General features: G+C 40.5%; 1 protein-coding gene across 3 annotated transcripts in view; it reads right to left on the reverse strand.

Annotated features, from left to right (window-relative positions):
• Positions 1-3,951: 3,951 nt before the first annotated feature.
• The window catches only part of dve (SATB1_N and homeodomain domain-containing protein dve), an 80,179-nt gene continuing 68,106 nt past the window's right edge, over positions 3,952-16,024 (reverse strand). For all 3 annotated transcript variants that reach the window (XM_046621672.1, XM_046621674.2, XM_046621673.1), the window contains 5 exons: positions 13,679-13,821; positions 13,009-13,311; positions 6,873-7,406; positions 5,552-5,929; positions 3,952-4,443 (listed from right to left, as the gene is read on the reverse strand). In XM_046621672.1, the coding sequence (XP_046477628.1) occupies positions 4,267-4,443; positions 5,552-5,929; positions 6,873-7,406; positions 13,009-13,311; positions 13,679-13,821 (1,535 nt within the window). In that variant the 3' untranslated portion in view covers positions 3,952-4,266. The remainder of the gene's footprint in view (positions 4,444-5,551; positions 5,930-6,872; positions 7,407-13,008; positions 13,312-13,678; positions 13,822-16,024) is intronic.

Here is a 16,024-nt window from a genome sequence, read left to right on the forward strand (position 1 = left end):
TTTTTTTTTTTTTTTTTTTTTTTTTTTTAATTCTATTTTTTTCCTCCATATTCCGGCTCACAAGTTTTTAACTCGATGATCAAGAGTAACTTGCCAACAGCGATATCAAATACCGGTGAAGAGGATTAAATCTCTGGATAAAGAAATACGACGCCGTAACTACAAAGAAATTTCTATTCGAGTGTTAAAATTAAAAAAAATAAATAAATAAATAACAAAACACTGTAAAAGTTTAATTCCAAATAGGAACATTATCGGGGCTTGCATAAGCGAATCGTGATTGTTTTGTTAACTATTGTTAATCATTGTTAACCGTGATCAAACGCTAAGTATGTATACACGAAAATATTATAACACAGATAAACAGGATCACCATTACTTGTTCACATCACGAATCGTGCAGGAGTTACTGCTCCACGTGCGTATAATACAACTTTATTTTCGTCGACCGATCCGTTTCGCGGTTGGCTTAAGACTGATCTACCGAGTCTTACCATTACCGGTACAAGTTTGAGCAAAACAAAAACAATCACGACAACGACGTAGTAGTTCACTGACACAAGATTTCATCCGTGTTTACATCTTATACGCGCGCGTGTGTGTGACTTGTGTGATTGTAGATTCCGAAAATCTCCGTCCAGTGTCACCTTGCAAAGCTGTTAATTTTGAAAATCGTCATATTCGAATTAAACGACTTCCTGCACGGAATACACTGTATATTCCTGACTGAAGTTTCGATCGGCGAAAATCGTGAGGTTGATGTAATAGATATGAGAGATCGGTGTGTGTTTGCGACCGATTCTTAGGGGCTCGCAACGCACGTTCATCTGGTGACTCTTGGAACATTCGGTAGGTATAAGGGACATAAGTACATTGTCTGTCTAGGTGCGTCCGGTGTCCGCATGGAATAGAATAGTTCGGTATATCCTAGCTGGCAGATAGCGTAGCGCAGCTTTCTGTATTCACCAACTTTGCTGACAGCTCACCGGATAGGGAGATAAGAACACCCTCTGAATACCGGAGCGCCACAATGCTCCTTTGGAACCACGTGTAGCTCTATCTGGCAGTAAACTCCTCTGTCTCTCTGCCCTCTCTCACCGATGTCACAACCATTTCTTGGCCACTCGCCTTCCGACATTCTATATTTCCACCAAAATCTACCGAACAAAGTTTTCTATCGAAAAATGGTTTCTCCTTTCATTTTAGAAAATAAAAACTTGAAAGAGGTAAGACAGGCAGATAAAAACAATTTCTTAGGCTTAAGGTTAACTAGACACTGTTTTTCGACAAGTCTGTTATGGTAAATCTAAATTTGTTTATAGTCTTCCCGGAACAACGATCCTTCGTTACCAAACACCATTAGTATGTAAGCATAGCTGTTGCCATTGATCAAAATGAATTTCAACTAACAAACAGATTCCACCGAACTGCTAGCTCTTCGGGAATGTTTGAAGTCTCTATCCGGCAATGAATGATGTTCATTGATATTCGTGAAATAAGCCTCTTTAACAAGAATCGAAATATATAATTACTTCCGAGCTATGAGGTTGGGATTAAGTTGGTATTATACATCGGCGTACTTAGAATGGAAATAATTCACAATGATATTCCGTGAGCTGCAGAGGTTGTTAAATTAAGCCAAACGTTGGATGACAAATTGAGATCAGATAAAGGGATGATCCCTGGGCTGCTGACTTTTATATTTTTATAAGGCTTTCTTTCCCTATTCCTCTCTCTCTCTCTCTCTCTCTCTCTCTCTCTCTCTCTCTCTCTCTCTCTCTCTCTCTCTCTCTTTTCCCCGTCTCAAACTCAAACCCCTTGCAGGCCGCTCCTCGCCTCTTGCGATAAGCCTGCTTTCTACCCTTGGCGACGTTGACTATGGGGTGGATTTCCTTACGCAGAGAAATTCTCCACTGCTACCAAATTGAATAATTAAGCCCCGATATGCACAGGCCTAAAAACTCCCTCGATGAAACCCTGTATGCATTCGGGACTTCTTACTCCTTTTTGACATTCGTTTGATTGATTTTCAGTGATCTCTCATTCTATCCTTGATTTCCAACGTTTGCGTAGTGTTGTAAGCAATTGTCAGTGATAAATGGAATTGGTTACAAATCTGTAACATCACAATAACGTGTCACTGGAATTGTTTGGAAATCAATAAAAATCAATCGGTAAATTAGGAAGACATATGATAAGATAGACGACAATAGAATTTTCAACAATCGAAACGATTTGGCATCTAGTGCAACATTTTCAACCATTTTCACGATTTCCAAAGCTTGCCAAGCAACTTCTCTACGTGATTTCACGACACTGCAATGGTTTCCAATGATTTTCAATTCTCTTCATTAACGCCTCGTTATTACAAAGAATATCAGAGCCATTTAAGTTTCTCTGACTTTCAATTTGTTATCCGATTGTTAAATTTTCACCTTTCTCGAGTGAATACGGGGCTTTGAAAAATGAAGAAAAATACTCGTCTAGCGGTTCCTGTGTATCGAAATTCGCAACTGGCGCGACGTCTGTACGCGAAATTTGCGTCACCACGCGATATCCTAGAAGAAGATAAGAGGTTCAGCGCAGTATTAAGGTAAGTTAGACTCAATGTTTTGTGTATGAAAGGAAGCCCCGGATCCTTGTAAGACGTTTTAATTGGACAAATCCGCCTATCCTCATTAAATCCAGGACCACTCTCGCCCCTATTCGGCTCCATCCCTCTCTGCGTGTGTACCATAAAGGACAATCATATCCTCTCATCTTTGTGTTATTCCTGCTTACTCGGAATTGTGAAACGAGTATTATATCTGTATACGGCAAACCAGCGCTATCCCTTATATCGAAGGATTTGTTTTTGCCTCTGTGATCTCTCGATCAGCGTGGAACGGCTCTCCGCGTCTGAACCGGCTTTTCGAAAAACTTTCTCAACTTTTCGCTACTTCGGCTACATCGTCATCATCGTTATTATCGTCGTGTCTCCCTCCTTGTTGTTGTCCTTCGTTATTTTCCGGGGATGATTGTACAGACGGCTGCAGCTTATACAGGGTAAGCCGAATTACCCATATTTCAACGACTAGAAGAGACAGAAGCCTGAGCTCCGTTCAAACCCGGTTTCATCGATTCGAACACCGTCCCGGAGCTTTACACAAATTTCAACCTCGACGGGGAGACATCATATTTCTACTCCCGCACGGCATCGGCGAACTCTTTTTATCCGATTAGCAACAATCCCTAATTTTCACCACGCAACGCGAATTCCACGTACGAACCGAATCCTGACAAATGAATAGCGAAGGAAACACTGATCCTTTCGTCTCCCGACCCTAAATCCAAAAATACAAATAAACAAACATTTCACCCCGACAAATGTCCCCTCATCCCGACGAATTTAAACCAAACCACAGGTAAAATTGTCTACAATTAATTTTTTTTCACTCAATTTTTATTTTATTTTTTTTCTTGCCTCAATTGGGATTCAAACGCCGCCTCCGCGCAAACTGAGAAATTTTTTCGAACAACGCGCGTGCGGTAATTTTCGATTTCATAGCGCTTTCGGTTAACAGTTTGGAGCCAAGTTCTGCCTAGACGATACGCAATTCAATTCCCTATTGTGCAGCTTGAGTTAGGTTCTACACGTGGTGACAGCGTCCGGAGGTGTTATCTTAGCCGAATGTAGGAGATATCGGAGGACAAGCGAAACACCCGCACGCCGATAGTTTCCATGCCATTAGACTTGGGGTGTTGATCAAGAGAACGAGCCGCCACCTTCTTCTTCCATTCAACTACTTACGAATGATCTTCCCGATATTCGTATCACAAAGTTCCGAAGATCCTGATATTCCCGTTTAACATCACGGCGAATGTTTACCACTAATTGCATACAACGCATTACAAATGTTTCAGGGTGGAATGAGGTAAAACTTTGGACGAACGCATCCGTGATTGGTATACAGTTTATTTTCTATTATTCTTTTCATCGCATTTGCGTTACGTAATAATAATAATTATAATTATATTAATTGAACGTTTATTTATTTTAATTTTTTTTTTCGTTCTCTTTTTAATTACAACGAAGGTACGGTTTTTTGGAAATTTTCAGTTTCTTCTTTCCGTATCGATTAATCAACATTTACGAAATAACAAATGAATCAACAAAGTGTGTTGTTTTTTTTTTTCTTTTTTTTTTTGATATTGTTTTTCTTCTTGTTTTTTCATATTATATATAATATCGTAATGTACAGTACACGATTAAAATGATCCAATTAACTAATCGGCGTGGTATGGATGCGGTTGCGGGGATTCACCCTCGAACAGAGCCATTTTCAACCGTTTACACTTGGCTCGGCGATTCTTGAACCAAAATTGTACATTCTTCGGCTCCAGACGGGGAAATTTCTGGCGGTACGGCATCCGGTTCAATTCTTCGGTGTATTTTAGTATCAGCTGAAAATTTCAAAAGCCGTTATTGAATCGCGGCGCTGAAAAATTAATAGCTCGAAAATTCTATGAAAGTAGGCAAAACGCGTGATCGACAAAGTTTTTCAGGGGAAAATTTATCGAGAGAAATACAAGTCTAAACAAATTTACCGGGAATGTGTGTTTAAAAAAATTAATCCGTACTTTATTCCGTAATTATATGAAGAATTTGGAAAAATTACAACGATCTTCTGTCTACACCGTGCGTTTTTTGGGTAAAATCTATCGTCAAAAAAAACCAATTGTTTAAGTATATTTTATTGATATTGTTGAGGCCACACTTCTCGCAGTAATGCAACGCGGGTAGTAGGAAGACAAGGGGCCTTCGGATACACGTGTGTTCGGCTAGAAGTTGTCGCAAACGAAATAAGAAAAATAAGAAGTCGACGAAAAAGAGAAATAACCGAAGAAAGTTATTACAATAAAGAGGCTGAAAAAAAGGACGAAATTAAATCTATAAAATTATATCCCGACTTCGGAGATTGAAGAAAAATTTTTATCTTTTGCTCGTTCAATTGGGATTTGTTATTTGTTATAAAGACATTATTTCTATTAATGCATTTGTTATTGCTGATTGTTTTTTTGCACGTATTGAGAAACTCGGAATTTCGAAATGGAGAATAAAGTTGGGTAAACTTTGCCCTTATGCTTCGGGCGGCCATCACAATCCGTAGTAACGTAAATTAATTTATTTCGTGTCTATCGGATAAGGTTTAATTTATTCCCCGCTTGATTCTGGACATTTAAAAAATAACTCAAAGATGAAAATTGTATTTTTCCTTCTTTGGAAATACATTTCAAAGTTATTTCTAAATGAAATTGTTGAACAAGTAAATAATAGAGACCAGAAAATTGAAAATTATCGAAGCACTTTTATACCAACTAGATATTTTCTTTAATACGAAAGTTGTCATCGCCTCCCCTCAATTAAAAACCTAGAGAATATCGGCTGAATTATAAACCCGAAGAAGATGACGACGACGTGAAGTAGACGAGGCAGAGAATCGATCGGATCTTAAAAATTCGAAGCCAATCAATCCGCCATCGACTCTTTTTCATCGAGAAATCTGTTTACCGCGTGGCTGGGGTGAGTGTTGAGGGTGAACCACCCCTCCAGTCTTGGGACCTCGGTGACGGGATCGATGAAAGTCCTGTTTCGTTTCCTCCTCTCGTCGAGGAGGCTTGCGGGGCACCCGGTGGGACCCCGAGGAGGAAGGTAGTGCATGTACATTATGCTGTGCCCGAACATGGGGCTGGGGACAAGGGGGAAGCCGGAGGGGATGGGGCCCGTCGGGTGAGGCTCCTCGTCTTCGGACCCGGAGGAGGCCCTAGCGTCCTCCTGCTTCACCGAGGACGGCGTCGAAGATGGCGGCTGCTGGTCTTCCGGGCGCGTCGTCAAGGACAAAGGGCCGACCGGAGGGCTGGGTGGCGGGCAAGGCGACGGAGAAGTCGACTGGAACAGCCAAAGGCGAAGGACTCTTCGTAGCGGGTTACTAAACGTCGAGGCATTGTCGTACAAAACAGCTAAGCACACTGAGGGAGGGGATTTGGTGAAGCAACTGACCGCCTGCAGGCGGGAGAAAAAATCGACAATTTTTACGCGTGGCAGAAACGAATCGAGAATTAACCAAGAGCCAAACATACCTCCCGTTTCTTTTTGCGATTTTAGATCATACCTGCGCAAGCTCGTCATTTTTTGAATTCTCAATTGCTGGAGTTCGGTTGATGGTGAAGTTATACTTCAGCAGGTCTTGCTATTATTTTCTTTCGCGTGAAATAACGTTTGATATCCAAATGGGTTCGAAAACCAGTTTAGGGGTAAAATAAGGTGACAAGTGCCTGACGAATATCGTGGAAAACAATGTTACGCTAACAACTCGTTAATACGAACCACTTTTTACTTCCCAATTTTTACATATTCTGGTTCAGACGGTTCGGCCAATTCACCCTCAACAGTTTATTACGAGTAAAACAGTGTTACACGTGTCACCGCAATTACCAAATTGCCACTGTTACTTGTCTGCGAAATCTTTCGAATCATAGCTAAAATTCCTTGCTGTTCGAAAAGTTTACCACAATTCCAATTGAAAAGTTTATAACCACACGTGATTTCGCAGCGAGAAGACTCTCAAAAAAAAAAAAAAAAGAACAAGTCGAATTGAGCAAAAGTGGCAAAACGATTCGAAAGCTCAGATTTTTTATGTCCAAGGGTTTCTGCTTGTTAACGAGCAACAGATCGTTACGTTCGAAAACGAAAAATTAAAACGTTTGCTCGGAACTTTTTCCTTCTCGGCAAGGTCGTCTATAACTATGAAGTATAGATGAGAAGGAAAGAGGTGTAGAAACTTTGTTCGAAGCATCCTTTCCCTCAGTGTGTTCGTCGCCTAGTGAATTACCTGATGTCTGGAGTCGTCCTCCTCGTCGCTGCAGTCCTCGCTGACCATGCTTGCACCCCTAGGACTGAGTCCCGGTGGACTGTAACCGTTGACGCTCCTGGTTTCGGCCCGTTTCTGAGCAGCCCTGGCGTTCTTGAACCAGTAGACGACGTTGTTGACGTCGAGGAGTTTCCGGCCTCTCCTCGACTCGAGAGAATTAAGCTCAGAGACGTAGTGCTGGATCTGCTGGCGAGAGGGGTGCTGATTCTCGCCGAACCAACGCTGAAGCCGAGGCAATTCAAGCTCGGGGTCAAAGCTCGTTCGCATTCGCGTTTTGTGGGAAAACGGCATCATCGCGGGATGCGGCGGACCGATCGGGCCCCCGGGGCCCAGGGGTCCGACTTCCGGTTGCGGACTCTGGGGGTGGTGGTTACCCGACGGCATCATGGGGTTCAAACCGAGGCCAAGCTGCTGCTGTTGAAGCCAAGACTCGAAGCTCCGCCTCGTTTCTTCGGAAAGATCGTTGCCGCCTCCGCAAAGGGATGAGAGCGTCATCTGTAAGCAAGTAATTTAGGGTAGATTTTTGTTTTTTGAAGGGGGACGGGGGGAGTTTGGTATCAGGGTGAGGGTTAGGAATGTGGAAAGAGCAGAGAATAGAACTGGCCAAATTGGCAAATTTTTAAAGACACGTGAATGTAGTTTACAGAATTTTAAAATGCAGGAAGTCGAAGTATACAAGAGTCAAAACGAACAAAAGGTAAGAACCGAAAGCCAGAACATAGAATCGTCAGAATTTTAGTATATTCTTGTTCATTCTAACGATTTTATATCTTTTGACTTTCCATACTTTGACCTTTGCGCATTTTGGCAAAGTCAATATTTTTACCCTTTTATTATGCGAGCATTCTACCTCCCTCAAAAACTCTGTCAGTTATGGCCACTATATCTTCCTTAACTACTTTCATTTTTCACAGCATAACCAAAAAAATACAACTTTGGGTACCAAATGAAAATGAGTTTTGTAGCTATCAATATAAAATCTGGTATGTGTCAATATTCTTTTTAATTATGGTTACTCATACTATACATATTTTCTTATAACTGTTGTAATAATTTGACGTTTGAGGAACAATAAATTGATGCTAAGGCCATAATTTACTGAAAAAATGCTGTCAATTGAACAAACAGATGAAATGTTTCATTTGTCAAAACAATTATTATTAACTAGCTATAATCACACTAAACAGTACAAATAAATTTATTACAAATACTTTCAACGATATTTGACACTATTATACAGATGTCACTGCATCTGTAACCTCCCTTAGTAACTGTAACAAATTAAATTTTTCTCAGTGAAGAGTTTGATTTGAATAAATTTGAATTTCTCATGTAAGTATGAATTTTAAGGGAACGGCTAGTCAATTTTTAATATAAAATTCGGGAGCCCTTTGTCATTGTGTTGCTTTGATGTAAAAATCGTTGAATTTCGTCGTCGTGACCACGTGACGACGTTTACATCTAGTTCAGTCGGCCGTTCGTCGCTGTAAGATTATGAGGAGTCGAAATGTCGAGTACGAGAGAGAAGACGAAGAAAAAAAAAGGAAAAATTAAAAATATGAAAAAAAAAAAAGAAAAATGTTTCAAGCCCGAAGAAGAATTCACACGCGTTATCTGTTTGATTTATAAGATAAATATAAGAGCATAGGATCACTCAAGACGCACTTAACGAGGTAATCCTCCGCAGGTTGGTAGCATTCTTCGCGCGTGATTTTACAACCCCGTACTTAATCACTCACCACACTGACAGCTACCAGATTTGAGAAATCGTTCCACAAACACGATGCGAAGACGACGACACGCGGTTATTAGACCTACCAACCAGCTTATCTGAGACACTCGTTAAGCCTAGTTTATACCCATTTATTCCGCAGAAATTGTGACGCAAGAATCAGCTGATCCAAAATACAGGACTGTAAATCACTCCCGTTCAAAATCCAGTTTAAACATTTTCAGGGCGTCTGTCAGCCGCTGCCTTCGGGGCATATTAAAAAATTAACAAATTAACGAGCGGAGTTAGCGGAGATATCAACCGTTGAAGGTCGACGAATGAAGGCTGCATGATCCCTTATCTCTTAAGATGACAGAACCGTTAAACACACCCAGCTACCTACAATCTACACGACACGTAACGTATTTGTTAACCCCAGAAGCTCTTGCTAATTACAATGAGAAGTCCTTCGCTGGGAAAAATTTTATTTTTCGTATATACACATTCTAGAAGAATTTCTAATGGAATGGATTGTATCGTTGGATTGACAAGAAAAGTTTCATAGAAATAATTTGTTGGTATGAGTCGTAATTGTCAAACGCTTTTACTACATGTATATTATTTAGATAAAATAAGGCCATAACGTCAATTCAGTGATGCGACAACAACAAATCAGCGCAATTTATTGGCAAAAAAATAAAAATAAAAAATAACGTAACAAGAGAGACCAATAATCAAAGGGAATAGCAACACATGCTGGATTTCTCTCGACTAAATCATTCAGGCCATCTTCGAAAAAAAAAAGACCCGTGTTGCGTGCCGAATTTGTCATGCGGCTGTTGTACGCAAATGAATTCACGCTGAAAATACCTCATACTTTGTAAGCACCAACTCGGCGCAAGATTAAATCTTTCCGTTTATCAAACGGTCCTCGCTGCGGTTTTTTAACTCACAGTTTCCGTCCGTCAATCGTACAGACGCAGCCCGCTTTCATGAGGCTCGCCTCTTTATCATCTCACGAATTGTTATTTAATCACTTAACGTCCGGGTCGGTTTGCTACCGAAACGAACTATTATAAGGATCATATCTCATTTTTTCGCCAATTATAATCACTGAAGCCATCCACCATCGTACCTTGCAAAAATCGCCCAAACGTTCTCCTTCTCATTCCTTTAATTCTCATGCATGAATAAATACTATATTATACACAGGACTAGAAATTATTTTCTGTAGATTAACGTTTGATGAAAATTTTTTGTTGCATATGATATCAAACCGAATAAAATTGTTTTGAAAAATAGACTTTTAGATATAAGTACTTAGTTTGTTTTATGATGGGTTTCAGTGACGCTTGTATAAGTCAATCAGCTTGCAAGCATTTTTAAAGTAAAACGAGAAAAAGGGAATTAATAAATTGTGTTAATATTATATAAAAGCAAAATTCTCTAACTTTGACACGGTTAAAACAATCAATCATTTTGAAGGGTTATTTACTCAAGAAATTTGTAAAGTTAACGTAAGTGAAAATCAACGGAACTTAAACGACTTAAAAATTTGTTAAAATAAGGAGTAATCAGTCTTGTGGGAAATGGTTTCAATTTTTTAAAATTGTATTGATTTCCGTCTTAACGTCTGCTTTCGTTGATTTCCAGTTGACAAAGATATTTACAATGATTTTCAATGATTTCCCAGCATTCTAGGTGATTTTTTATAATTCCATCCAATACGAAAATCACTATAAATCACCAAGAACGCTAATCCGTGTTGACACTGAAAACCAAGTAAAATTGAGAATAACGAATCGAAATAATTAATTTAATTTCCAACTTCGAGTGTTACATCGGCTCATTTTTGGACGTGTATAAATTTCATCAGTTGCAGCTCTAACGTATTTCGGATCTCCGCCATCTCCGTAAAGCCGAATCCCCCCCATCGTCGGTGGTCTTCCAGACGACGTCGAGTTTACCGATGAAATTTAAGCAGAGCGAATTTGTGAGGGGAAAATTGGTAATCATAGACTGCGGTAAGCGGCATTAGGGAGCGCAGGGAGTCGGGGGCCTTTCTACTAGACAGTCTTCAAAGAGGTGCACTTAGATAATGCCCGGCGTAACCCTCCTCCCATGTCGAAGGGACGTTTGATGAAGACTGCGAGTTCGGCTAAGCAGAGGGTAATCCTATCACACCGAGGCTCGACGACGGCCTATAATTCTGGCTATTGGATCTCCCGACGGTTTATAGTTTTCGCCGTTTACCTCATATCCCCGTAACTCGGACTCTTTGGGTATTTTCCAAGCGTGTGCCATTCCACAAACACCCCCAAGGGCCCAAAACCGAGCGTTGAAGAGATATTTTAATTTATCAAATTATGATTAAAGAATGATTATATTCCTAGGCTATTCGAAGATATTTTTTTTACTCCGAAAACAAGAGATTGCACACTGGAATTAAGAACGATAGAAATAAATATCGATGCTTCGTTTCAAAAAGTTTGAAAATCTAGCAGATTGAATATTTAATTTTACGAAATTGCATTGCGATATTGATTGTGATCGGCAAAATAAAAAACTTGGATTTCGTTGAATTTTTAGCAAACAATCTTCCGAACGAAAATGCTTCACTATCGTACAGTGAAATCCAACGAATCTACTGTAGATTCAACAACTGTAAAACAATTTGAAACGAAGCATCGACATCTAAGCTTCTTCTCAAAATTTCAGTACAATGAATAAATAAATCTTTGTGGTTTGAGGAGTATAATAACTTGAAATATACTCAACTTACGATCCTCTCCTATCTCGGGATAAAATTACTGAAAGGCATCGATTCTCGGCGAAGCAACATCATCAACATAAATAAATAACGGGAGCACGGGTTTCGACTCGGGTATTTATTTAAAGAAAGGACTGGCAAACCGCGACTCAACGTCTCGAAAGATTAACTCGGTGGCCTCCATGCAGGGCAGAAAGGCGGTCCGGGATACCAAGGAGGACTTCTTAATGAGATTAGGCACGCCCGGAGAGCTCGCGAGCCGCGACGACGCACTCCGGTATCTAGATTTACATTTTATACATTTTTAAGTGTATTAAGCCGCCCGCCTTACAACCGTGCTAAACTTTAATCTTCTGCGGGCCCGCGGTCCTCCTTCTTCTCGTCCTCTTAACGAGCTGCTACTGTTTCAATTAATTTCACCCGGTTTACAAATCGTCCTTACGCATCCAGTTCGAGAAAAAACAAGCGTTTAATCCGCCCGACTTTGATGGGACAGCTTAGGAGCTTCACCCGGCTCGGATGCGTTCCGAGCTTGCAGCGAAAACGTTGTTGCATAAAACATACATACTTGCTTCAATTTTACTCGGGAAATGTCGAAGCGATCGTAATCCAAAATCGTGTCGGTTAAGACCGAAAACATCGATATTCATTAATTGGTTCCATGGGATAAAAAATTCATCACACAAACCTAAAAACAGATGATTAATTTAGTGGAATGGAATCGAATCTACTTGAAGCAATAAACATTTACCGAATCCGAATGAATATCCTTTGATTTTAGCGTACATATACTACCACATAAAATTGACTAAATATTTCATTGACGGCCCATCATGAATTCATTTATTAGATCAATTGGAATTCTCTGTATCGAACGATGGAATTCGCCTTTTGATGGTTACGAGTAAGCATTTTTTTCGTTAAATTAAAATTTTGTTAAAAACAAGTCGCTGCATTGAAACAAATGATTGCAAAGCAATTAATTATTTTCTTCTCAGTGTACAGACCTCGAAACACGGAGATCCTATTCACTCAAGGAAGTCACAAAATCAGTAATTAGTGATGAAATTGCAAAATCAAACGAACTTAAATGACTGAAATATTCTTTAAAATAACGAGAAGTCATTTGAGAAAGCTGAAATCCTTGCAAGTCACGTAAAATCACCCGACAGCGTTGATGAAATCTCGTAAAAAGTGTTGCAATCATGAAAATCATTGCAAATCTTTATATAAAGACCAAATGGTTTTAACTCGTAAAAATTTTATTGAATTCTATCTTATCAGGTGTTTTCGTTGATTTCCAGTGATTTTTTTTATGATATCCCCCGATTCTATCCGATCCGGAAATCGCTTGAATAGCCCAAAACTCTTGGAAATTATTGGAAATCAAAGGTAACATCGAAAGGCAATGAAAATCACTTTGTACACTGGAAATGAAAGAAGATCACGCGAGGAGATAAAAATCACTAATAATCATTAGAAATCAATGCTAACGAACTGCAATCGTTGTTTCGATTTTGGCGTCGATGACCCTCCACGTAAAACTCAGCTTTTCATCTACGTTGCTGTAACGATAAATATAACCGTCCCAATCACGATTCTTCGAAATTTCTCACCTCGTCCAGGGGGCAGCCGGCGGATATGAGAAGCGCGTGACTATGAAGCAGCAAAAGCCTCAAGAGCTTGCTCCTGACTTCCGCCGCTGGGCTTGGGGGCGGCGGCCTGGAGCGATAGACTTGTATCCTGAGGGTGGCGACGGTCGTCAATTCGGCGAGGATGTCGCCGACAGTCAGCAGCGGTCCGTCGGCCACCTTTTCCAGGGGCAGTGGTTTCCAGTTCCTTATCACGATGCTCCCGCGGGCACTGGGCGTCAGATCAGCAGGATAACCCAATCTCACCAATGCCACGCCAACCAGATCCTGCGCATTAAAATCGAAACCTGCGCATCAGTCTAAACGGTCTTTCGAGTTCCTTCAAAGATTCTTCAAGGGGTTATACCTGGTCAGGATTTTTCAAAAATCGATTTTCTTCATTTCTTTGATTAAAATATTATGGTACAAGAATAAAAGCATCTATCTGAAGTAAGATTTCTTTCTACACACTTGCAAAAATGCAGTCTCACAAAAAGCACGTGAAAATGCTGCAATATTCGAATCAAATTAAAAAACGCAATAACAGGAAATTGATAACCAAGAAACGGTATCATTTTACAGTGTTCTTAACGTCACAGACGTCACATTAACTCGGTACTGAAGAAAAGATGGGCAAAAATGATATTCTCTTTACCTGAAAAGCTGTTGCCGCTGGAATGATTACGTAAGAGTCTGTCTCCACCTGAGGGCGTCGCCAATTTTCTCTTCCACTGCTGACGCGACTCTCGACGATGCTATGAATGGCTTCTACGACGCAGTGTACCGGAAGACTTTTGCCTGAAAACATAAAACGAAAAACGGATCTGTTATTTTGCGAGTGTTTTGTACAGTCCGAGAAATCACTCGCTTTTTCCAACGAACCATCGAGCTCATAGCCAATGATGGCCAAGTCAAAGACAATCGCTAAGCAATAAACACGTGAAGCGAACTGATTCGATTCCTTGCTTCCAATCAATTTGACTGTCTTCCAAAGTGAAAAATCAGCCGATAAATGACATGACGCCGTTTGGAATTGACGCGAAGTGATTTATTGTAAGAATTGGTAACAAAACGGTGACGGTCGAAAAAGGCGACTGGAAAATTTATTGAGAAGTCAGGGGGCCACTCGAATCACCCTTCGTCGAAGGAGAACATATTTCTGAGCCGAACGACACACCGGGTGACGGGTGAAGGAGAGAGGTGCGGGGAAATCTAACCCCTTGCTAAGCATATGCAGATCTACTCATCTATCCGCATCCGGAGGAAGAGACAATAGGCGCCACCCGGGGAGCACAATGGTGGCGATCCTTGTTTAACTCCAGCTTAAGTCTTGGCTCTCTCTATCCCTCTCCAGTATTTAATCCCAGACCTCTCCCAAACTGAGGGAATACCAACCCTCCGTAAAGAGCATTTCGAGCCACTTACGTCAAAAGCGTCTTAAAGGTACGCCGATGCGCGCACCTCGTACAATATACGTAACCAGACTGCAAATAAATTGCAATTCTCTCATCCCTCTTCGACATGTCGCTGCGGTGTCCAAAGCCTCGGAATCTTTCAAGTTAGGCTCAATGGAAAATCCACCGTAGATCGTAAGAACGGAATTTACGGAAGACGATTTACGACATTGGAAGACCAGAACGATCATCGGGATCGTCTGAAAGGAAATGATCCCATATATTCGCATTGCACCTACAAACTTCTTCTTCTTCTTCTTCCGATGTTCACATGCGTTAAAATCACCGAAAACACAAAGCCGGACACCTTGAGGCTGGTTGAATAACTTAATATAATTGCATTGTTTATCCTGAACCACATGAGTGCAGCAATTGAGGGCAACCTAGAAAACGGATGCTATTGCTTGATTCAAATGAGATGTCGACTCTGGGATATGGGTGGTTTTCTCGATGTGATTGGATCGATATGGTAACCGTTCGTAAAGTTGCGGTGGCAGATCTTTGGGCGCGTGTCAAAGACGGGTCATCGGTTAATCTCCTTAGAGCGTGGCGAGTCCAGCGAGCGTTGAAACTATACTAAGACTTAACTAAGATGGCCAACAAAGGACGATGCAGGGTAGATCAGAGGAGGAGCCATGATATTAGTTATTAATGCCTTAACTCCATCCAATATGCCGGTCTATGTACTGCATGTAAGACTCACATAGACTGACCGGTGGCTAACTTAATCCAGGGATGTATAGTTTTCATTAAGGGGGCTGCCACTCTTGGGGGCGCCTTTGTGCCGGGATCAGCTGGTCAAGTTCGGCGCTACCTGGGGCAGATTTCTCCGTCACTCCCTTAACGTTACTCTATAATCTTGGTCTATGATTTTAACCGCCGTTGTAGTTGGCTGGTACCAAATATCTTGCAATTAGTTCCAGTCACGGTTGGAGATTATATTGCGCTGATTCGAACCTGAACACCGAAAATAATTTCCAATCGTGACTATTTTCATTTCTTATGACAATCGAAAAATTCAGATCTGGGCAATAAATGAAAATATAATTTGTAGCTGTAAACGGACAATCTAGCATATTTTACTATTCTTTTTTTGATTGGGATAAAACTTCATGTTGGCGAAACAATAATTTGATTTTAAACGGCTTTGTTTGACAAAAAAAAAAAAAAAAAATACAATCAACCAAACAAACAGTTTGAATTTACCAATTAACTAATAATGTAGTATCGAAGATTATAATCACACGGCAGAGTTATCCTGTCCCATGTTTACTTGTAAAATTTTTGAATCTGTCATCATTCAAAATGATGCTTCCAACATTCGAAGACCGAAACTGCAAAACGCGGTCAGATTCGTCTAATTGTTTGTGCGATCTCTGACTTCGATCGTAATGTTCACCAATTATTTTTCATGGTGCAAAATAATACTTTCCTAAACTGAAAAAAAATCGTTGCTGAGAATTTCTAATGTGTCAAGAAATCCAAGATAATTTTCACAATAATATGTACCACTTGGTGTTATAAATAAGCTGCTAAATTTGCATTCC

Source organism: Neodiprion pinetum, chromosome 4 (genome assembly GCF_021155775.2).
Source record: "Neodiprion pinetum isolate iyNeoPine1 chromosome 4, iyNeoPine1.2, whole genome shotgun sequence".
In the NCBI taxonomy this organism is placed as follows: domain Eukaryota; kingdom Metazoa; phylum Arthropoda; class Insecta; order Hymenoptera; family Diprionidae; genus Neodiprion; species Neodiprion pinetum.